This window comes from Eretmochelys imbricata, chromosome 5, assembly GCF_965152235.1.
Source record: "Eretmochelys imbricata isolate rEreImb1 chromosome 5, rEreImb1.hap1, whole genome shotgun sequence".
Classification (NCBI taxonomy): Eukaryota; Metazoa; Chordata; order Testudines; family Cheloniidae; genus Eretmochelys; species Eretmochelys imbricata.
The window spans coordinates 13,143,350-13,166,928 of record NC_135576.1 but is presented as its reverse complement, the minus strand read 5'-3'; the positions used below and the strand labels follow the sequence as shown (position 1 = coordinate 13,166,928).

At 46.9% G+C, this 23,579-nt stretch overlaps 1 protein-coding gene across 1 annotated transcript in view; it reads left to right on the top strand.

The window, feature by feature from the left end:
- LOXHD1 (lipoxygenase homology PLAT domains 1) overlaps positions 1-23,579 on the top strand; it is a 210,918-nt gene that overhangs the window by 179,232 nt on the left and 8,107 nt on the right. Inside the window, exons 38-40 of the mRNA XM_077817080.1 lie at positions 1,709-1,894; positions 15,457-15,627; positions 21,886-22,024. Coding sequence (XP_077673206.1) covers positions 1,709-1,894; positions 15,457-15,627; positions 21,886-22,024 — 496 coding nt within the window. The remainder of the gene's footprint in view (positions 1-1,708; positions 1,895-15,456; positions 15,628-21,885; positions 22,025-23,579) is intronic.

Genomic DNA, 23,579 nt, shown 5'->3' with positions numbered 1-23,579 from the left:
GTCCGGCCTCAGAAAAGCAAATTTGCTTCTGTGAACCAGTGCTTTATTATGGAATTATAGAAGGTGCCAGGCAAAATGCTAAAATGCTCATAATTTCACCCACGCCCATGTGAAATTCCATACTGGGTACCAGATTGGTATAGAGGCCATCTTAGAAATGCTTCCTTTCTAGATTGTTCTGTGGTGGGATGGGGTGGAAGAGAGACACATAATAGGTGAGATTTTCTAAAGCACTCAGTGTTGGCCTAATTCTGCTACCATTGAAGGAAGTGAGAGAAGAATTAGGCCAATGCTGAATGCTTCTGAAAATCTCACCCACTGTATTTATGTTAGATAAGCACACGTGTGCATAGACACTGTGTGATGCAGAAGAGACTAGAGGCAGATAGGAAGAAGGTAAGGATGATGGTGCAGCTGGGAGAGAAACTGAGGGCACTTGAATGAGGCGTGCGGAGGGCATTGTGCTGAAGAATGGGGAAAGCAGATGAGTTAGAATTCTGGGAGAGACCGCAAGTGTCTGAGATGACCTCTCAAGGTCCCTTCCAGTTCTGTGATTCTATGATCAAGATAGCAGCAGTTTGGTCGTGTCTGTACTCCCTGTGCTCTTTGCTTAGCCCTGCACTCAAACCCCATGCTTGACAAAGGGAGGAAGGTAGCAGCAAGATGGGCAGTATCTGGAGGGCCAGCCCGTAGAGCACGACTAGCCTCTCTCCCATGTGGGAGCACTTTGAGGATCAGTTTGGGGCCACTACTTGCCAGGAGAGGGAAATGGCAAGTGGGAAAGGGCCCTGGCTGGCCAAGAGAGGCCTGTGGCAGTGAGGAGGAAGGTGTCCATGCCAGCCCACAAGCCCAACATAGAGCATTCCAACAGGTACTAGCTCCTTGACCACTAGTTTTTCTGTGACTTTTGGCACCCTACTTTTAAGCAAAGATGATACAAATCTCTTACTGTCGGCTTTCCTGCCCTGCCTTTAAGAGCATCTGTGCTGGGCCCCAGTGCAGTGCTCCTGCTGCCTGCCTCCTATGCAACTGTGTGTCCTTTGGCCTGTGGTGGTGCTTAGAATGGCTCCCAATGCCCGTCTTATCACACCATGCTATTTGGGAGATCCCAGGCTACCCCGTGAATTAGAACTGCACTACTGAATGGCAGGCAGTGGCAGGCAGCCATGTTCTTACTGTATTACTCTGGTACAGACACCAGGAATGTTAGGATGAAGCACTGGACTGGGACTTAGAAGACCTAGGTTCTGTTTCCAGTTCTGCCACTGGGCTGGCGGGTACCTTGGGCAAGTCACTTCACTTTCCCGTGCCTCAGTTTCCCCATCCATAACATAGGGATAATGACAGTGCTCTCCTTTGTAGAGTGCTTTGAGATCTGTGGATGAAATGTGCTATATAAGAGGTACGTATATTATCATAATTATTATGACAACTTGCATATAAGGACTTGCCACTCACACTAAATTTGTGGGAACAAGTTAAAAGTATCCACTTGTTACCTGCCTGCTGTGAAGCCTCTCTTTGCTGGTCCAGCAGAATCCTGCAAGAATCAACTCTAATCATCACCTCTGCCCTAAGAGTTTTGCACATTAGAGCAAGAATCCCAGTCACTTTTAGCCTGCCGTCTTTGTACCCATTTTGGTTGGCTTGGTAATCGTTCAGAGACATCATAGCAGTTACTGTGTTGTGTTTTGCCATCTCCTTCCAGGGGCTGGTACCGACGCCAACGTGTCCTTGATTATGTTTGGGGAGAACGGAGACAGCGGGACTCTTGCTCTGAAGGAGTCTAACAAGTCTAACAAGTTTGAAAGGAACCAGATGGATGTTTTCAATTTTCCCGACACACTGAGCCTGGGAGACCTGTGTAAGGTGCGCGTCTGGCACGACAACAAAGGTAACCAGACTGACGTGAGTGGCTTGGTGAAGGGTGGGGTGGGTAATGGTCTAGAGTTAGGAGAGGCAGCTGGGTCTAGTGGATTTGGCATTGACTCAGGAGTTCTAATCCCAGCTCAGCCACTGACCCAATGCGTGATCTGCAGCAAGTCACTTCACCTCTTTGGGCCACTGTTTCCCCTGCCATTCTTTGTCTGTTTAGTCAGGCTCTCTTCAGGGAAAGGACTCTCTCTTACTATAAGTTTGTACAGCACCTAGCAAAATGGGGCCCCTCTCTCAGTGGCGGCTTAGGAGTGCTACTGTCATACCAATAATAACCTCTATAGCCGTCTTTATATTCTGCAACGTGCCAGACATCCGGCCTCTGCCATCCTCGCAACATGACTCGGTTAATGGAAAACTTTAGTAACATGACAGTACCACATTCCAGCAATTTAACTTCATCAGTCTGACACTGACAAGCAACAGAGTAATGTAGCTTGGTGTAATGCACTGAGCTTTAGAAGATAAAAACCATAAGGATCTATGTCTATCTTTATTAAAATCACTATATTATATGTATTATATGTATAGAGTTTGCAGGGCTCTGCCTTTTACTGTTTGAAACCTTACATGAATTAGGGAGCACAGCACTCGGTGCAGCTATATCCATTAGGGAACGTATGCAGATGCCAAGTAGCATGCTAGCAAACTGTCCAAGAAGGTATTACCATGGTTCATTGTGACTTCATCTTGTATCTTGGCTAACAACTGAGTTTCTCATCTCGAAAAGAAGATCTTGCATTCACACTTGGTTTTCATTATAGCAATACATGTAAATGAATCAAATGCTGACTCCTCTTATTCTATCTCTCCTTACGGACAATATATAGGAATGGGGAAGGTTGTGACCCACATGGAATTAATGTAAAATCATCCTTTTGGATCAGAATCTCAAACTGAAGGGCTGTTTGCCGTTAGTCTCCAAATATAAACTTGTTCTGGAACGGCCGAGTAAAAACATAAGAAATACAAATTTTCACTCAACTTGGCCTCCATTTCTGCTTGCACACATCAATGCAAGCATAACTTTGGATCCACAATTATTTGCACCAACAACATAAGTCACTTAGGTGTGTGGTTTCTGTGTCTTCAAATTAGGGATTTAGACAAGTAACAGTCTAGACCAGTTCTCATTGAAGTCAGTAGAAACACTCCTATTGACTTCGTTGAACCAGAATGGATCAATACTGAAGATTTCAGACACAATAAATTGTAGACATACAATTTGCACACAGTTATTTGTGTATATAATTTGCACCTGCAAATGTAGAGGCTCAAAATCTGAGCAGTATAGCATGCCAGGTTTTCGTGGGCCTAATTCCGTGCTCACCCAAACTCTACTAAAGGCCAGCTCTCTATCTCTGATTGACTGAGCACTTAAACACTACAAAGGCGCTATAGAAACACATGGTAGCGTTTTGGCTCAGCAGACAGTGCAGGCTCCACCTGATTTTTCGGTGCCTTGTTTGAAAGCAGAGGCTGATCAACATGGACATGCAAATCTGTTTTCAAAGAGGTTAGTAATTAAAAATATTACAAAGAGAATTTTTTCCTTAACAGAACTTTTATCTCCCCCAATGATAAATCATGCAATCAAAATTATAACATATCCATTGGATGCAAAGCAGATCTGAGAAAATAGCCAGTGTTTATGTATATATTCATACACTGCAATCTCAAATTCTTCTGTCTTCTTATTCCCCCAATGTATGTTTAAAACTGCATGTAATAGGATTTTTGCCAGATTTAGGAGCTGTAATTTTGGGCCCTATGTAAACTATCTACCCAGGTTTTGTTCAATATAAATTTACATTTTTTTTCCCCACTTCTAAGAATGAGAATTGTGCTTTAAATCAGAACACATGTCATCTTCATTGATCATTTTGAATTTTAATCCTATTCTCCAAAGCACTTGCAACCCCTCCCAGCTTGGTATCGTCTTCAAACTTTATATGTATACTCTTTATGCCATTATCTAAATAATTGATGAAGATGTTGACCAGAACCAGACCAAGAACTGAACCCTGTAGGATCCCACTGCATATGCCCTTCCAGCTTGACTTTGAACCACTGATATGGGTTCTCTGGGAACGGTTTTCCAGCCAGTTATGCACCCACCTTATAGTAGTTCCATCTAGGTTGTATTTCCCCAGTTTATTTAGGAGAAGGTCATGCGAGACAGTATCAAAAGCCTTACTAAAGTCAGGATAGACCACATGTACCGCTTTCCCCTATCCACAAGACTTGTTACCAAGCCTGCCAAAGAAAGTCAGTTGGTTTGACATGATTTGTTCTTGACAAATCCATGCTGACTTTTATTTATCACCTTCTTATAACATTTCCCAAAAACGTGACCAATATTGAAATATGTAAGGCCACTACTTGGGTGTCTTTACATACTATGCAATAACTCACGACTCTGCTTCTGATGCTGTGTTCGGCTCAGCTGTACTTACTTCCATACTGGACTCAACTTTGATATGCCAGAGTCCTGAGCAGGGGGTGTGGCCTCAACTGGAAGAGGCGTGGCCTCAACCAGAAGAGGTGGGGCCTTTAAATACCCCAGCCCTTTACATCAAGATTTAAAGGCCCTGGGGCTCCGGCAGCAGCTGGGAGTCCCGGGACCTTTAAATCACCCGTGGAGCTACCAGCTACCTTTAAATCGCCGCCCGAGCCTGGCTGCCAGAGCCCTGGTGTAGCAGCCGCAGGGCTCAGGCAGTGCTTTAAAGGGCCCAGGGCTCCCCACAGCAGCCAGAGCCCCGGCCCCTTTAAATCTTTAAAGCTACCCCAGGGCTCCGGCAGCCGGGCTCGGGCGGCGATTTAAAGGGCCTGGGGCTCTGGCTGCTGTGGGGAGCCCCGGGGCCTTTAAATCACCCCCGGAGCTACCAGCTGCAGAGGCGGCTGGGAGCTCTGGGGCTCAAGGGCAATTTAAAGGGCCCAGGGCTCCCTGCAATGGCCTGAGCCCCGGCCCTTTAAGTTACCGCTGGAGCCCTGCCGCCGCTACCCAAGGGCTCCGGCAGCTGGGCTCAAGTGGCGATTTAAAGAGGGCACCGGTGGCGCTTTAAAGGGCCCGGGGCTCCGGCTGCTGCAGGGAGCCCTGGGCCCTTTAAATCGCCAGCCTGGAGAAGCTGATCCAGTCCAGCATGGTGTATCGTCTCTTGCCGGTACACCATATCGACTTACTTTCACGTCTGAGTGGAGCACCCATAAGGGGACACATCTCGAAGAACCACAATTACTCCACAGATTGAGCAAGCATTTCTTCCAAATCCCTTCCTGGTTTGGGAATTAGTCATCAATGTGGAAGTATCAGGTTTGAATGTTTTCCAGTGTCTGAGGTTCCTGCATTTAAGTAACTAAAAACTCTGAGTAGTGACATTATTTCTCTACAGAATCAGAGTGACTTTTTTCTTATCTCTCCTTCCATCCTTCTTATTAGGAGAAGTTCTGTACAGTGTTTCTAGAGTCATCAGTTTCCAACTCTTGACCATCTCCATCACCTTGATCCAAAGAGATTCAAAGAGCTTAATTACTGAGAAACCACATTTCTCTTTATTGTCATAGAAGTAACAGAGAGAAGAGAGTCACCATGTAATTCAGTCCATTCCTCTGCCAGAACAGGATTGTGCCCTACATAATATTTAGTAGCGTGTTATCTGATCTTGTTTTAAATATCCCAAGTGCTTCCACCACTTCTTTTGGGTGACTCTTCCATAGGACAATGAATCATATCCACCTTTCTTGAGACAGACACAACTCGAGAATACCTTCTTTCTGACCACAGCTGATGGCCCTTAAAGGAACTTATCAGGTATGGTCCTACTACTGTAGGCCTTACATTGCCTAGCACTTGCGCTCACTATATATCACAATTCTGAAGGCTCCATCACTGTAGTATGTAGGCACCAACCCAATTCCAGTCCTTTCAGACAATAATAAAAGAATACATTATGAAAAGAAAATGAGGGACTCTCTGTGCCCTTATTAAAGATCTGTTTAAGTTTCAAACTCCAAAAGTCTTTTCTGAAGCCCTTTAGTCAACTCTTGATGGTTATCCACGTATTCTGTGAATCCAGTGCCCAGTTTTGTTCCCTGCCTTTTTAAAATCAGCCTGCTTGAATGTATCTTGAGACTCATCACATGGAAGTGGGTGAACGCACTGAGCTCCTATTTCAATAAGAGTTGTCGCTGTTCATCCGCTTTATTCACAGCTGGGGAAAAGGCCCCTTTCTTGTATTTGTCTATCACAGACATGTGCTGTGGGCTTTAGAGAACAAACAGAAGACAATCATCCTTCCCCAAAGAGCTCACAGTTTTAGACAGGATACAAAAAATTATTTAAGCAAATAACATTTGGGAAGGTAGGACAAGGGTCACATAATAATGCTACATGGTTACTCATGTCTATCTAACCTAGTTCATTACGGTAGTATCAGAACTCTCTCCCTCTCTCTGCCCCATAAGATTAAAATAACTCACTAGCCCATACAGGCAGTTGTAAAGTTATCTGTTCTTTAAAAGTATATCTTTACTATGAGCCTCATCTGTTATGCTGGCCTACAAATGACTCTTTACGCATGCTAAGTGCTCTTACATAACGTGTGCCTCAGTAAAACATGAAATATGCTTCAATCACAAGAATATCGTTAGCATCCTCAAAACACTGTTCCGTATTCACCCAGAGTAGCAAAGTGTTTTTGCACAGGAGGCTTTTAGAGGTTAGATTTTCTGTCTTGGTGCCTGCATGGAGTTTATTGTTAGGTTTCACCTGAGTCAAATTCAGTGATACTCAAGTTGTGCAGGCAGTGGAGAATAAAAATACGTCTGTTCCTAAAAGCAGTGTAAAAGATAAGCTCGCCATTTGTCAAAAGCTGTTAGAGGCACTTGGTTACCTCTCTGCTCAGTGAGAATGCGTGTGGTGTGAGATGCTGTATTAATTGAGATGGAATAAATGGGCCCAAAGAGCCAAAGGTGTTAACATAACCCAGTCACTGTCCTACATGCAACAGTTTTAAACAAGGTTTAGGGTTTGGGACATAGAAACCTCAGCCTCAGTGCCATTGTAACCCATGCCTGCTTGGGGTGGCGCTCTGTCCCCCTCTAGTGGCAGCTAGACCAACTAGAGATTGATGAGACTGCTATAGCCTTGCCTAAAAGAGATGTGTCTTTTACCTCATGCAGTACCAGCTCATGGATTAAGCTCCAGAGATCCCAGGTTTGATCCCACCCTATGACGCCCGGGGTCTATCAACTTTACAAGTGGGGACTCATCAGGAATATCAACTGGGAAGTCTCTGAAGCTCAGGACGTACTTTCTCAGCTAGAGGAAGTACGTAACCCATGCCTGCTTGGTGTGCTGCTCTGTCCCCCTCTGGTGGCACCTAGACCAGCTTGAGCAGGGGTGCGCAAACTACGGCCCGCGGGCTGGATCCAGCCCACCAGTTGTTTTAAGCCGGCGTGCGAACTCCTGCTGGGGAGCAGGGTCTGGAGCTTGCCCCGCCCAGAGGTCCAGCTGGGGCGCTGGGTTGGGGGCTGCACCACAGGGCTTGGCCCCACTCCGGCCAGGGCGCTGGGTCGGGAGCTGCTCCATGCGGCTCCTGGAAACCGCAGCATGACCCCGCTCCAGCTCCTACGCGCTCCAACGGGAGCTGCAGGGGCGGTGCCTGTGGATGGGACAGCATGCAGAGCCACGCCTCTACGTAGGAGCTGGAGTACGGACATGCCACTGCTTCCGGGAGTCGCTTGAGGTAAGCGCCGCTCGGAGCCTGCATCCCTGAGCCTCTCCCAATGCCCCAACACCCTGCCCCAGCTCTGATCCCCCTCCCGCTCTCCAGACTCCTCGATCCCAGCCGGGAGCACCCTCCTGTACCCCAAACCTCTCATCCCCAGCCCCACCCCAGAGCCCCCACTCCCAGCTGGAACCTGCACCCCTTCCTGCACCCCCACCCCAGCTCTGATCCCCCTCCTGCCCTCCGAACCCCTCGGTCCCAGCCCAGAGCACCCTCATACACCCCAAACTCTTCATCCCTAGCTCCACCCCCAAGCCCACACCCCCAGCCAGAGCCCTCACCCACTTCCACGCTCCAACCCCAATTTTGTGAGCATTTATGGCCCGCCATACAATTTCTATTCCCCGATGTGGCCCTCAGGCCAAAAAGTTTGCCCACCCCTGAGCTAGAGATTGATGAATCTTCTACAGCCTTAGCTAAGAGACACACATCTTCTCATGCAGTCGAGGCTTATGTGTTAAGCTCCAGAGATCCCGGGTTTGATCCCGGCTGATGACAACCAGGGTCTGTTGGCGTTACAAGTGTGGGCTTGTCTGGCATATCAACTGGGAAGTCTCTGAAGCACACTTTTAAAAATCCTGTTAGCCTTTTATTAATGATGCAGAAAAGAAGGGAAAACAGTTAAAGCATTTGAAATGTAAAGTATTGAATGAGGCGTAACGGCATCCCTTGTTCCCTTTCCCTGTAGAGAGTCTTTAGAAGGAAAATATCCTGTCTGACAGTCTCTTAGAGGCTACCAATGAGGGTAGTAACTGTCCTTTGGGAAAATAAGTCAGTTGAGATGGGCAGGAGTTGTTGTTGCTGTTAAAGTCTGATTCTGTTTCCTAGAAGCCAGCAAGACAAACACACAAAGAAGGGAAGAGAAAAGAACAGAGAAGATAGGCAATGCTGTTTCTGTCTCTGGTGTTGATTCTTGCTTGTAACCTCACTGCTGGAGAAACACAAGCACAGCATAGAGTTCTGTCAGCCACTCCGAGACCTGGCAAACTTGTACCAGCAGCCAGCTGTTTAGGGCCTTTAGGGCCAGCTGCATTTAGCTGCCTCTTTCTGGTCACCGGCTTACAGCAGCTGTGCTTCAAGCTATACAGACCTGGCCAGCTAAGCCAGACTCTTATTACACAGAAGGAAAAAGGTGAGGGATAGGAAAGAGAATAAATAAAGTGAAGAAAGAAAAGAACACACCGGGGGGGGGTGAAAACTCCCTATAGTTTCTTATTTGAGGACCCCAAAAAGGGAATGATGGGTGGAATAGACTATACCCTCATTATTTTGTCCACCAGTTAAGCCTAAACTCTGATGTACCAATTTTGGTTTATTGCTTGCCATTTCCAAACTTTTCTTGTTTACCAGGTGTGATCTTAACACAGTCCTTGAGTTATATCAGTAGGCCTTTTTGTTTGGACTCATTGAGTCTGTCTTGCTTTATCACCTTTTCCCGTCAACATTGGTTATTATAACTTATTGTGACTTTTTATGATCTTTCCACTTCATTTTTACAATTGAGCTCACAAATAGGGTAAGTTTGTTGGCCCATTTACCACAACAGAACACAAATGAAGTGAAATATACAAGACTGTTCTATTCCTAGCTCTGTCACTAGCCAGTTGGATGATATTAGGCATATCTTTCACCTCCCTGTGCCTCAGTTTCCCCATCTGTAAACTGGGGATCGTAGAATCATAGAAATGCAGGGCTAGATGGGACCTTGAAGTCACCAGGTCCAGCCCCCTCATTGTGGCAGGACTAAGTAAACCTAGACCATTCTTGAGAGGTGTTTGTCGAACCTGTTAAAAAAAACCTCCAATGATGGGGATTCCACAGCCTCCCGTGGAAGCCTGTTCCACAGATTAACTACCCTGATAGTCAGAAAAATTTCCCTAATATCTAACAGAAATCACCCTGCTGCAGATTAAGACTATTATTTCTTATCCTACCTTCCGTGGATATGGAGAACAATTATTCATCATCCCCTTTATAACAGCCCTGAACAGATTTGAAGACTGTTATCTGGTCCCCCCACCTCAGTCTTCTTTTCTCAAGACTAAACATGCCCAGTTTTTTTAGCCTTTCCTCGAAACCTTTTATCATTTTTGTTGCTCTCCTCTGAACTCTCTACAGTTTGTCCACATCTTTCCTAATGTGTGACATCCAGAATTGGACACAGTACTCCAGTTGAGGCCTCATCGGTGCCAAATGAAGCGGGACAATTACCTCCCATGACACTTTAATTAATATACCGCAGAATGATATTAGCCTTTTTCACAGCTGCATCCACATTGTTGACTCATATTCAATTTGTGATCCACTATAACCACCAGATCCTTTTCAGCAGCACAACCACCTACCCAGTTAGTCCCTATTTTGTAGTTGTGCATTTGATTTTTTCCTTCCTAAGTTAAGTACTTTGCACTTATCTTTATTGAATTTCATCTTGATTTCAGACCAATTCTCCAGTTTGTGAAGGTCATTTTGAATTCTAATCCTGTGCTCCAAAGAGCTTGCAATCCCTCCTAGCTTGGTGTCATTTGCAAGTTTTATAAGCATACCCTCTACTCCATTTATCCAAGTTATTAGTGAAAATATTGAATCGTACCAGACCCAGGACAGACCCCTGCAGAACCCTGCTAGATACACCTCCCAGTTTGACAGCAAACTATTGGTAACTCTTATTTGAATACAGTCTTTCAACCAGTTGTGCATCCACTTTGTAGTAATTCCATCTAGACATTTCCCTAATTTGCTTATGAGAATGCCATTTGGGACTGTCAAAACCCTTACTAAAATCAAGATATAGCACATCTACTACTTCCCACCTATCTACTAGCCAGTAGCCCTGTCAATGAAGGAAATTAGGTTGTTTTGGCATGATTTGTTCTTGATACGGACTTCCTTTGGAAAGCACTTTGAGATCCACTGATGAAAAATGCTAAATAAAAGCATATAAAGAAAATATCTCGCTGACATACTGTCTGGAGTGGTTCACGCCTCAGGGCAGACTGTCAAAAGCAGGGTAGACACCCAGACTGGTGGTATGTTCTATTATTAGATTTCACCAGCCCCATAACAAATGTGAACTCCTAAGTATTGTAACAGTCTTACCATGTGGTCACAGAGAGATCCCCTTGGGCATTCCAATCTATCTTGCCACCTAGGCAAGCTGGACTTAGTGATGAATGGTCACTGACACCAAAGATCACAAAATATTCAGGTTATTGCCAGTTCCAGCTGACCAGTCACTTACTCCAGGTCAATTCGTATCTCAGCTCTCACACCAAAGACAACACTTGTAGCCAATCCTATAGTAAAAACTAACTAACTAAGAATTTATTACTGGGAAAAAGAAATGAGAGAGTTATTTACATATTTAAACAGGCAACGTATATACACAATTGAATTACAGTTTATGGTCCCAAAAGGTGACAGAGTTGTAGTAATCTGTCTGCACTGAATGTCTTTTAGGGCTAGCCCAGGTTGAGCCTGGGGCTCTCTGCTTCTGTTTCCTAGCTCCAGCTCTGTGAGAATCCAAACAGCAAAGAGATGTAGAATTTTCATGTAAGCGGTCTCTGTTCCCTTCTTCCAGAATTCCAGCTGACGGAACGAGCTTCCTTGCATGTAGCATCATATTATCCTGTGAGAGGGCCATTTGCTCAGTCTTTGTATTGTGATGCTTCACAATGGCCCACTTAGGTTTGATGGTCTTTCTTGATGAGTGTGGGAACCCTCTTCCTGCTTGGGTTCATAAGTTCGCAGCAAGCATTTTTACAGTTATAAAGCAAAAAATTTATCTATCACCTTATAGCACGGGATACAGACATTACAAGTAAGATTAAAACATGCAGCAATTTACAAGCCTTTATGGAGACTAAACATTGAAGACATCTTTACAAGTCTCTTGAACAATACTACCATACAGGTGAGCTGGGCTGGTTTCCAGCTATGAGTTTGTTAGTGTTCAGCTGACTCCTATAGCCTTGGCAAGTGCTACCATCTACCAGCCTGTCTCTCCCCACCCCGATGACCTCACACATTTGTTTTGCATTTCCGATCAATATGGTTTATTTGTATTGTCCCATTTTACAAATGATGCCTGATATGGTCAAATAGAGTGGTTGGTGGGCAGATAAGCAGGAGCAGTGTAGCAGGGCCATATGGATGGGAATGCATTATCAGATCTAGTGCTGGCAGTGGACAGTATCTAATGTTTTAGAGGAAGACTAAAAGAAAGCCATAGTGCACCCAGCAAATTGTGCAATGCTGCAGTGAGGGAATGGGGAACACAATTCCTTCTTGACCCCCTAAAACAGTCATTTTACTACCTGAAGTGGATTTTTTGAAATCTGTCTCAAGTACTAGCAATTGCAGATGTTATCATTCAGGGATGGCCAAACCGCGGCTTGCAAGCCACATGTGGCTCTTTTACAGTTAAAGTACAGTTTGCAGAGCCCCACACACACACACACACATCTCTGCCTACCAGACTTGGGGTTTCTGCCCTGCAGCGGGAGGACTCGGGGGGAGGGGGGCTCTGAGATGACTGGTGCCTACTGAGAGTGGGGGGGCACAATTTAAAGGTTCAGCTCCCCCCCAAGAGCTTGAGTCACCCGCTCCCGAGACACCTTCCCTCTTACATTCAGCGGCCCCTCCCTGCAACTCCTAGGTGTTAGTCCCGAGCTCCGTGGGGAGAGACAGCAGTGGCTCTCCCTGCAGCTCCCACCTGTTTGCTGCTGCCTCTCCCCAGGGGCCACAGGGAGGGGCCCTGAGGAAGCATGTGACCAAGTGGGGCCAGCAAACCCTGACAGAAATCTGGGATCCTCACCCCGCACCCAGGCGTCATCTCTGGTTCTGCCCAGCAGTAAGGGAGGTCTCAATAACTGGGAAGGGGAGCTTATAACTATTTCTGAGTAAGTCTGAACTGGATTTTTCTCATACAACTGTAAAGGATCGGTGTCTGAAGACAATAGACATTACTAAATAGTCTATGGGGCTGGGGCCATCTTTTCACACTTGCCAACTCCAGCAATCCCACGAACAGAAAACAGATGGAAGAACTGAACTGCTTCTTGTGGCTAAGGATGCTTGGAGGAGATAATACATCTCCCTACATGACACTAAATTGCACAACTGCCAGAGTCAAGCCAGCAAAGGGATTCTGTTTTCCCCAAAGCTCTTCTCCTCCTCTAATTACATTTGAAATGTTTTGCTTGCTATTGAAAAAGTGGGACCATGCAGGAGGCCTACGTGTCATAGCCATGGGTTTTATTAGGACAGGTTTGCTGCTGGGGATTTCAGTGACAGCAGAACAGGCTCGGGATTAAGTACCTTTTGTTAAAAACATTGATCTGGGTAATCAGCACTTGTTACGGTGATCGGAAAAAAAGCATGTTTGACAAAGGCACAGCAGTGACCAGGACTGTTCTTAAGACTAAGGTTGTACAAAAAAAGCAGTGACTGGTCAGTCACTTAGTACTTAATATCTTATAAAACTTCAGCAGAGACAACACACACATTGGTCTAAGTTCATCCCCAGCATAAGTGCAGCAAAGTCAATAAAGACCCTCTAAGCTTTCATACAGTGCACCTTGGCCTGGTCCCTTCTGTGCATCCCAAGCTCCTGTTGGCATCAGTTTTAGGTCTTCAAGGAACAGGTCTGTTACAAGCGTAAAGCAAACCACGCACATTTAGAGATGAAGTCAGCCCTGGCGTCTACAGCTCCAGAGATCCCCAGACAGTGGGATCAGGGTGGGAGAGGGAATCAGGTTGCAGGGTTGCTCGAGAGCAGAGGTTCTCAAACTTCTTTTGCTGGGCCCCCCCTTTGAAAATATTCCAGGCTGTGATGACCCCGCCCTCCCATTCTCGGTACCGGACATAGCTTTCGCAGCACCAGAGCAGATCCCCACAGAACTCACCATAACATGCCACCCTTAGTTCTGTGCTGCTGCTGAGAACTAACAGAGCTGAGCACCTGGCCAGCAGCCGCTGCTGTCTGGCCGCCCAGCTCTGACGGCAAGGAAAAAGGACAAGCAAGGAAAAATCATGGATATTTGTTCACCTTCCAAAAATCCACCCGGACAGAGATCGGAGGACAAAAATGAAAGTCATGTCCAGGAAAACCCAGATGTATGTAGCCCTATTTTTTGTGATCTCATGACACCTCCCCCCATAGCTTTATGACCCCCTTTTGAGTTGGGACCCCCAGTTTGAGAAACACTGCTTTAGAGGATCTCTGCAGGGCAGCTCACAGGGGCTTAGGACTGGTTAGGCCAAGGGAGGGGTGAAGCCGGTGGATCGGCAGAGCAGTGGATCCTCTGGCCTCTCTCTGCAATGGGGCTACGGTAGGGAAGCACAGGGCTGAAATAGCTCCTGAGGAGCAGCTGCATGAGCTTGAGGTGCTCCCACTCTTTACCTTCCCATATCTCGCTAGAACCCAGCCCAGGCTGGGCTGAGGATCTGGCCCACAACAGGCTACATTCTTTTGCGGTTTCAGAGTAGCAGCCGTGTTAGTCTGTATTCGCAAAAAGAACAGGAGGACTTGTGGCACCTTAGAGACTAACCAATTTATTAGAGCATAAGCTTTTGTGAGCTACAGCTCACTTCATCGGATGCATTTTCCACTGAATGCATCGGATGAAGTGAGCTGTAGCTCACGAAAGCTTATGCTCTAATAAATTGGTTAGTCTCTAAGGTGCCACAAGTCCTTCTGTTCTTTTGTGGTGTAACTCCATTGGCTTCAAAGGATCTGGGTCCATTTACAAAGACAGCTTTGAAACAGAATGCTTCAACTGAGGTTTCGTTCCCTGAAAGGCAGCTGTGCCAATGCAGCACCTTCTTACTTGGCAAGTCTGCTCCTGGGTGTACGCTGTCTGTGCAGCCCAGTGAAAACACGAGAATCATTGTCACGTATCAGGGTGCTGCTTCGTTCCCAACCCCAGACACAATGGGCCAGATTTTCAAAAGACAGAGTCTCCGCCTCTTCACACTGGGTTTTGAAATTAAAAGTGTGGGGGATAATTAAAAGGTATCAATCCAGATTAAGTGTATACATCTATCTCTCTCTTCTGTAGAGAGAGATCTCTTATGTGTCTGTATGCATGTCATGGTTTGTGTGCACACACGCATATGATGGTCCCCATTTAAAAAGTCCAATTTACGAACAGTTACATTGCCCTGTACTTAGAATAGGAAATAATTAGTATTGCAGAGAGGTAAGTCTTGACTCTTTAATGGCATATATGATGTATCCACTGTGAACTCTCAACACGGAGCTTCACAAGGATATCTGCAATAGCAGCAAAGTGGGGTACAGAAAAAAGAGTGGAAGAACTTACAGTCTAGTTCACTTAGTCTGACTCTACCCCAACATGTGGGGAGCCTTCTTGGGGTCCAGAGGAGGGGGGACTGCTGCTGCCTTACAACTGGCTGCCCTGCCTCCTTACTCACGATATTTCTTTTAATATAGGCCCAGATTCTGATCCCCTTATTCCTTTTTAGAAACCAATGAATCTAGTCAAGAGGGAAGGTGCCACCCAGCCAGAGTAAGAGGATCAGAATGTGGTTCTTATAGGATAAGCTCCACAGGGGAACGACCTTGTCTTCTCTGACTCTATACAGCACTGGGCCCACTTATGGCCCTTTCTAAACAAAGGACATACCTTTTCAGTGCCCACAGGTTCCTTCTGGTGATGGGTATGTCACCTACCCAAGCATTATATATTTGTTCTTTTTCACCAAAAAGGAGTTGCACCCGGCTGGCACTTGGAATATATCGAAGTGAAAGACGCCACCCTGGATAAGACTTTCCGTTTCCAGTGTGATCGCTGGCTGGCTAAAGGCGAAGATGATGGTCAGCTCATCAGAGAACTGGCTTGTGCCAATAACGACATCCTGGAACTGAAGGAGCGCACATGTAAGTTGGAGACTTTCTCTGAGAGTCATCGGATGTCTGGAGCTATTGAAACCACTCAGCTGAGTGTCACCGGACCGGCACTTGGTACTTCTCAGGATTAGTTTACCTCAGTGCCTGTAGAAACACAGCCCCATGGTTTTATGGGAGAAGATTTATGAGGGCGAAGCACACTGCGTCTCACTCTAGGCTGAAAGTGAAGGTGGCCCCATATGCATCTGTTGATGCTGGCAATATGCAGAGATGATACAAGGTTATGTCCTCATTAGAAATAATGGGCTTGAATCTTTGAGGTGGAAAATAAATTCAGTTTCCAAAGGTAACAGGTAACGTTACAGGTAACAGGTAATGTTGCCCCAGCTGCCTTGGGGCTGCAAGCTTGACTGCAGGGTTTAAAACCCCATAACCCTGATTCTGCTCTGAGTTATTCCTGATCTGACACCAGGGTAACTCCACTGATGTCAGTGAATTTACACACTGGTCTACAAAGCGGTGAGGGAAAAAGCATTATTGTTTAATAGCTCCAAGGAAAGTACCAGGCATGTCACAGGTCCCTGCCCTGAGGAGCTTGGACAATTTATATCATGTCACTCAAGGTATATCTGCATTTGGAGCTTGGGGTGCGATTCCCGGCTCAATGAGACATACCCGTGCTAGCTTTCATTGAGCTAACATGCTAATAACAGAGTGCAGCTGTGGTGATGTGAGCGGCTAGCTGCCTCAAGTACAGATGGATCTGAGACGCTAGGCACATCCTTGTGACAGCTAGCCTCTCCCACCACTTGTGCTGCTGTAGCTACACTCTATTTAATGCATTAGCTTGATGAGGAGACAAACGCATGCTAGCTCTGCAGATGGGCATTTCACCCCCAGCTCCAAGTGTAGACACACCCTAACAAATCCTTCATCTTAATTCAACTCTCTCCATTCAATTGGACACCCTTGCATAATAGGCCATCCATCTATCTAAAGTACTTATAAGTTCAAGGCTCTTAGGCAAAGTAAGCAGTCATGGGATAAGAGGGGAGGTCCTCTCATGGATCGGTAGCTGGTTAAGAGACAGGAAACAAAGGATAGGAATACATGGTCAGTTTCCAGAATGGAAAGGTCAATCGTGGAGTCTTCCAAGGATCTATACTGGAATCTCTGCTGGTCAACATATTCAGAGATGAAATGGAAAGGGCGGTAAACAGTGAGGTGGTGCAGATGATACAAAGTTACTCAAGATAGTTAAGTCCAAAGCTGACTGCAAAGATTTACCGAGGGATGTCACAAAACAGGTGACGGGGCAACAAAATGGCAGATGAAATTCAATGTTGATAAATGCAATGTAATCCACATTGGAGAACATGATGCCAACTATACCTATAAAACGATAGGGTCTAAATTAGCTGTTACCACTCAAGAGAGAGATCTTGGAGTCGCTGTGGATAGTTCTCTGAAAACATCCGCTCAATGTGCAGCAGCAGTGAAAAAAAGGGAACAGAATGTTGGGAACCATTAGGAAAGGGATAGATAATAAGACAGAAAATATCATAATGCCACTATATAACTCCATGGTACACCCACACCTTGAATACTGCGTGCATTTCTGGTTGCCCCAGCTCAAAAAAGATATGGGAATTGGAAAAAACTGCAGAGAAGGGCAACAAAAATGATCAGGGGTATGGAACAGCTTCCGTATGAGGAGAAATTAAAAAGACAGAGTGTTCGTCTTAGAAAAGAGATGACTAAGGGGGAATGTGAAAAGGGTGTCTAAAATCATTAATGGTGTGGAGAAAGTGAATAAGGAAGTGTTATTTACCCCTTCACATAACACAAGAACAAGGGGTCACCCAATGAAATTCATAGGCAGCAGGTTTAAAACAAATATAAGGAAGTTCTTCACACAATGCAGTCAACCTGTGGAACTCATTGCCAGGGGATGTTTGGAAGGCCAAAAATATAACAGGGGTCAAAAATTAATCAGATAAGTTCTTGGAGAATAGGTTCATCAATGGCTATTAACCAAGATGGTCAAGGATGCAACCCCATGATCTGGGTGTCCTAAACCTCTACTGCCAGAAACTGGGGCTGGACAACAGAGGATCGATCACTTGATAATTGCCCCGTTCTGCCCATTCCCTGTGAAGCACCTGGCATTGGCCAGTGTCGCAAGGCAGGATACTGCACTAGAAGATGGATCATTGGTCTGACCCAGTATGGCCGTTCTTATGGTTTTAAACCAGAATGGAATACAATATAAGTTACAATATAAAAATAAAAGGAGTACTTGTGGCACCTTAGAGACTAACCAATTTATTAGAGCATGAGCTTTCGTGAGCTACAGCTCACTTCATCGGATGCATACCGTGGAAACTGCAGAAGGCATTATATACACACAGAGACCATGAAACAATACCTCCTCTGAGCTACAGCTCACTTCATCGGATGCATACCGTGGAAACTGCAGAAGACATTATATACACACAGAGAACATGAAACAATACCTCCTCCCACCCCACTGTCCTGCTGGTAATAGCTTATCTAAAGTGATCATCAAGTTGGGCCATTTCCAGCACAAATCCAGGTTTTCTCACCCTCCGCCCCCCCACACACAAACTCACTCTCCTGCTGGTAATAGCCCATCCAAAGTGACCACTCTCTTCACAATGTGTATGATAATCAAGGTGGGCCATTTCCTGCACAAATCCAGGTTCTCTCACCCTCTCACCTCCCTCCAAAAACCACACACACAAACTCACTCTCCTGTTGGTAATAGCTTATCCAAAGTGACCACCACCATCCTGGCCACTATGGATGTAGAAGCCCTCTACACCAACATTCCACACAAAGATGGACTACAAGCTGTCAAGAACACTATCCCTGATAATGTCACAGCTAACCTGGTGGCTGAACTTTGTGACTTTGTCCTTACCCATAACTATTTTACATTTGGGGACAATGTATACCTTCAGATCAGCGGCACTGCTATGGGTACCCGCATGGCCCCACAGTATGCCAACATTTTTATGGCTGATTTAGAACAACGCTTCCTCAGCTCTCGTCCCCTAAAACCCCTACTCTACTTGCGCTATATTGATGACATCTTCATCATCTGGACCCATGGAAAAGAAGCCCTTGAGGAATTCCACCATGATTTCAACAATTTCCATCCCACCATCAACTTTAGCCTGGTCCAGTCCACACAAGAGATCCACTTCCTGGACACTACAGTGCTAATAAACAATGGTCACATAAACACCACCCTATACCGGAAACCCACTGACCGCTATTCCTACCTACATGCCTCCAGCTTTCACCCTGACCACACCACACGATCCATCATCTACAGCCAAGCTCTGCGATACAACCGCATTTGCTCCAACCCCTCAGACAGAGACAAACACCTACAAGATCTCTGTCAAGCTTTCTTACAACTACAATACCCACCTGCGGAAGTGAAGAAACAGATTGATAGAGCCAGAAGAGTTCCCAGAAGTCACCTACTACAGGACAGGCCTAACAAAGAAAATAACAGAACGCCACTAGCCGTCACCTTCAGCCCCCAACTAAAACCCCTCCAACGCATTATTAAGGATCTACAACCTATCCTGAAGGATGACCCAACACTCTCACAAATCTTGGGAGACGGGCCAGTCCTTGCCTACAGACAGCCCCGCAACCTGAAGCAAATACTCACCAACAACCACATACCACACAACAGAACCACTAACCCAGGAACCTATCCTTGCAACAAAGCCCGTTGCCAACTGTGCCCACATATCTATTCAGGGGACACCATCACAGGGCCTAATAACATCAGCCACACTATCAGAGGCTCGTTCACCTGCACATCCACCAATGTGATATATGCCATCATGTGCCAGCAATGCCCCTCTGCCATTTACATTGGTCAAACTGGACAGTCTCTACGTAAAAGAATAAATGGACACAAATCAGATGTCAAGAATTATAACATTCATAAACCAGTCGGAGAACACTTCAATCTCTCTGGTCACGCAATCACAGACATGAAGGTCGCTATCTTAAAACAAAAAAACTTCAAATCCAGACTCCAGCGAGAAACTGCTGAATTGGAATTCATTTGCAAATTGGATACTATTAATTTAGGCTTAAATAGAGACTGGGAGTGGCTAAGTCATTATGCAAGGTAGCCTATTTCCCCCTGTTTTTTCCTACCACCACCCCCCCCCCAGACGTTCTGGTTAAACTTGGATTTAAACTTGGAGAGTGGTCAGTTTGGATGAGCTATTGCCAGCAGGAGAGTGAGTTTGTGTGTGTGTGTGTGTGTTTCCGGGGGGCGGGGGGGGGGTGAGAAAGCCTGGATTTGTGCTGGAAATGGCCCACCTTGATTATCATGCACATTGTAGGGAGAGTGGTCACTTTGGATAAGCCATTACCAGCAGGAGAGTGAGATTGTGTGTGTGTGTATGGGGGTGGGGGGGTGAGAAAACCTGGATTTGTGCTGGAAATGGCCCACCTTGATTATCATGCACATTGTAGGGAGAGTGGTCACTTTGGATAAGCTATTACCAGCAGGAGAGTGAGTTTGTGTGAGTGGTTTTTGGAGGGGGGTGAGGGAGTGAGAGAACCTGGATTTGTGCAGGAAATGGCCCACCTTGATTATCACACACATTGTGAAGAGAGTGGTCACTTTGGATGGGCTATTACCAGCAGGAGAGTGAGTTTGGGGGGGGCGGGCAGAGGGTGAGAAAACCTGGATTTGTGCTGGAAATGGCCCAACTTGATGATCACTTTAGATAAGCTATTACCAGCAGGACAGTGGGGTGGGAGGAGGTATTGTTTCATGTTCTCTGTGTGTATATAATGTCTTCTGCAGTTTCCACGGTATGCATCCGATGAAGTGAGCTGTAGCTCACGAAAGCTCATGCTCAAATAAATTGGTTAGTCTCTAAGGTGCCACAAGTCCTCCTTTTCTTTTTGCGAAGACAGACTAACACGGCTGTTACTCTGAGACCTGTCAATATAAAAATACACCCTTCTCAATCCATCCCCTCCTCAGCAGACTAAACAAAGTACAGGAGGTGGGGGGAAGATGAGCTTTGAAGCATGCTCAGGAAATTAACAAATCCAAGCTCTGGCAGACCAGTGAGTGAGCAAGTTCCAAAATTATGGAACCCTCCTAGAGAATGCCTTGTCAGCAGCTCCTTCTTGTTTGTACTGAAGGCGCCTCTGTGGATCTCATCCATGGTGGCTTATGACAGATCGAGAGGTGATCTCTTAAGGTACCAGGTCCAAAACCAGTTAGGGCTTTATAGTTTAAAACCAACACCTTGAATTCTACCTGGAAGCTTACTGAAAGCCAGTGCAGATTACAGAACACTGATCTAAAGTGCTCCCCATGTGTAACTCCCCTTAATAAGCAGGCTATGGCATTATGCACTAGCTGCTGCTTCCTGGTCCCAAGGTATAACCCCATGTGGAGCACCTTACAGCAGTTTAATTATGAGGTGGTCAAGGAATGGATAATTGTGAGAGGATTCCCACGGGAGAGAGAAGGTTGTACGTCATTTTGCCAGGCAGAGATGGAAGAGAGCACTCTTGGCTACAGCCACTGCCTGGGCATGTAGGAGCTGCCCACGGCCTAATACCCCGCCCCCGTATACACACATATGAAGTGCGCACCTGTTTCACAAATGGTGGTTGCACTCCCCCAGTGAGGGGTGTTCATATAAATTCTGCCAGCTCCTCAGCGGCTTCCACGATCCACCAACATGGTCTCAGTCTTGATGGAATTGCATCCAATTAGCTCTCATCCAAGCCGCACTTTCATCTAGGCACAAGATTATTCATCCCCCTGCTCCGGCCAGGTGAGACATGATGGAGACACAGCTGTCATCAGCATACTGACTGTACTGCAGCCTCTGTCTCCTCACTAACCTTCCTAGTGGTCTCATAGCCAGGTTGCGTCAGAGAGGGAATAATATCAACCGCTGCAGCACACCTGCCATCAGGGCAGAGGGACAGCTGCTCACAACTGCCCTTTGAGTTCTCTGAAAGAGGAGAGCCACTCAAGAGTAGCCCCAGGCACTGCTGCTTATTGATCCGCCGAAGCCTATTCTGTTTTCTGTTTATTCCTTCCCTGGGGTGAAATGTTGGCCCACAGGAGTCAATGGCAAAGTTTCCATTATCTGAAGGCCATAGTGACAGTCCAATAGACAAGTCTCTCTCTGGCCATTGTCATTGATTGCATCTGCTCTGGCTATTTAATTTTGTGCTTTAATTTTGCCTTGGAAGCCTATGAAATTGTCACAGTGACAAGTGACACAGAGGATTCAGAAACCAAGGAAAACATCTGGATCATCTTAGAAGGAAAGAAGGGACGCTCAAAAGAATTCCTTCTGGAAAACGCCTCCAAAAAAAGGAAATTCACAAGGTAGGTGAGATAGGCCTTGATGGGTGAACAGGAAGGGAATGTCACCAGCTGTGTCTCTCTTACAAAGGCCCCTCCTCCTTCCCTCTGGAGGATTCATGGAGCGGCATTAGGAGTGTCAGACCATTTCTTACTTTCCTTTCCGAAAGATACAATGGGCAGTAAAGTGGAAGAAAGTAGTAACATTTGTCTCAGGAGTCCAAGTTTAAGAATGAGCAGAAATGTCCATCTGGGGATTGGACTCGTACATGTATGTATGCACATGTCCTTCAAAACTTAAACAAGGGTCCTGATACTTCAGGGGTTTGCCAGATGAGCCTAAAGGGAACCCCAACAGGCTCAGCTGGGAGGAGCTGTGGAAGAACTCATCTGAGAGAGAATTGTTTTTAACATCTCTGACAGAAGGTTGCTGTGGTGGAAGAGAGTAAAAATAATTCCAGGCTAAATGTTGTCAGTGCTGTTTAGATCTGAGCTGACATTCCAAATCTTTGGTTTAGGAACAGAGGTGAAAGTAAGCCGGTTCGCTCCGGCAGCTGCTACCACAGCGGAGCCCCAGGCCCTTTAAAGCTCTGCCAGAGCCCAGAGCCCCGGGGTAGCGGTGGCAGCCGGGAGCCCCCAGGGCTCCTCAGTGATTTAAAGGGCCCGGGGCTCCAGCCCCTGCTACCGCCCCGGCCCTTTAAATACCCGCCGGAGCCCCACCGCCTCTACCCCAGGGCTTTGGCAGCAGGGCTCCAGCGGGGATTTAAAGGGCTGGGGCAGTAGGGGTGGCTGGAGCTCTGGGACTCTTTAAATCCCCGCCAGAGACTCCCCCACACCCCTACCCCAGGGCTCGGGCAGCAGGGCTCAGGTGGGGATTTAAAGGGCCCCGGAGCTCCAGCCCCCGCTACCCTCCCGGGGCCCTTTAAATCCCTGCTTAAGCCCTGCTGCCGAAGCCCTGGGACGGGGGGGAGGGCCCCTCTGGAAATTTAAAGGGCTGGGGCGGTAGCGGCGGCTGGAGCCCCAATCCCTTTAAATCCCCACCTGAGCCCTGCTGCCTGAGCCCTGAGGTAGGGATGGGGGGGGGGGCTCTGGCGGGGATTTAAAGAGCCCCAGAGCTCCAGCCACCCCTACTGCCCCGGCCCTTTAAATCCCTGCCGGAGCCCTGCTGCCAAAGCCCTGGGGTAGCGGCAGTGGGCTCCGGCGGGCATTTAAAGGGCCAGGATGGTAGTGGCGGCTGGAGCCCCGGGGCCCTTTAAATCCCCGATGGAGCCCGGCCACCACTACCCTAGGGCTCGGGCAGCAGGGCTCAGGCAGGGATTTAAAGGGCTCAGGGCTCCAGCCGCTGCTACCACAGCGGAGCCCCAGGCCCTTTAAAGCTCTGCCAGAGCCTAGAGCCCCGGGGTAGCGGTGGCAGCCGGGAGCCCCCAGGGCTCCTCAGTGATTTAAAGGGCCCAGGGCTCCGCTCCGGTAGTGGCAGCTGGAGCCCTGGGCCCTTTAAATCACCCCCAAGCCCCGGGGCTCCCAGCCGCCTCTGCAGCTGGTAGCTCGGGGGTGATTTAAAGGGCCCTGGGCTCCCAGC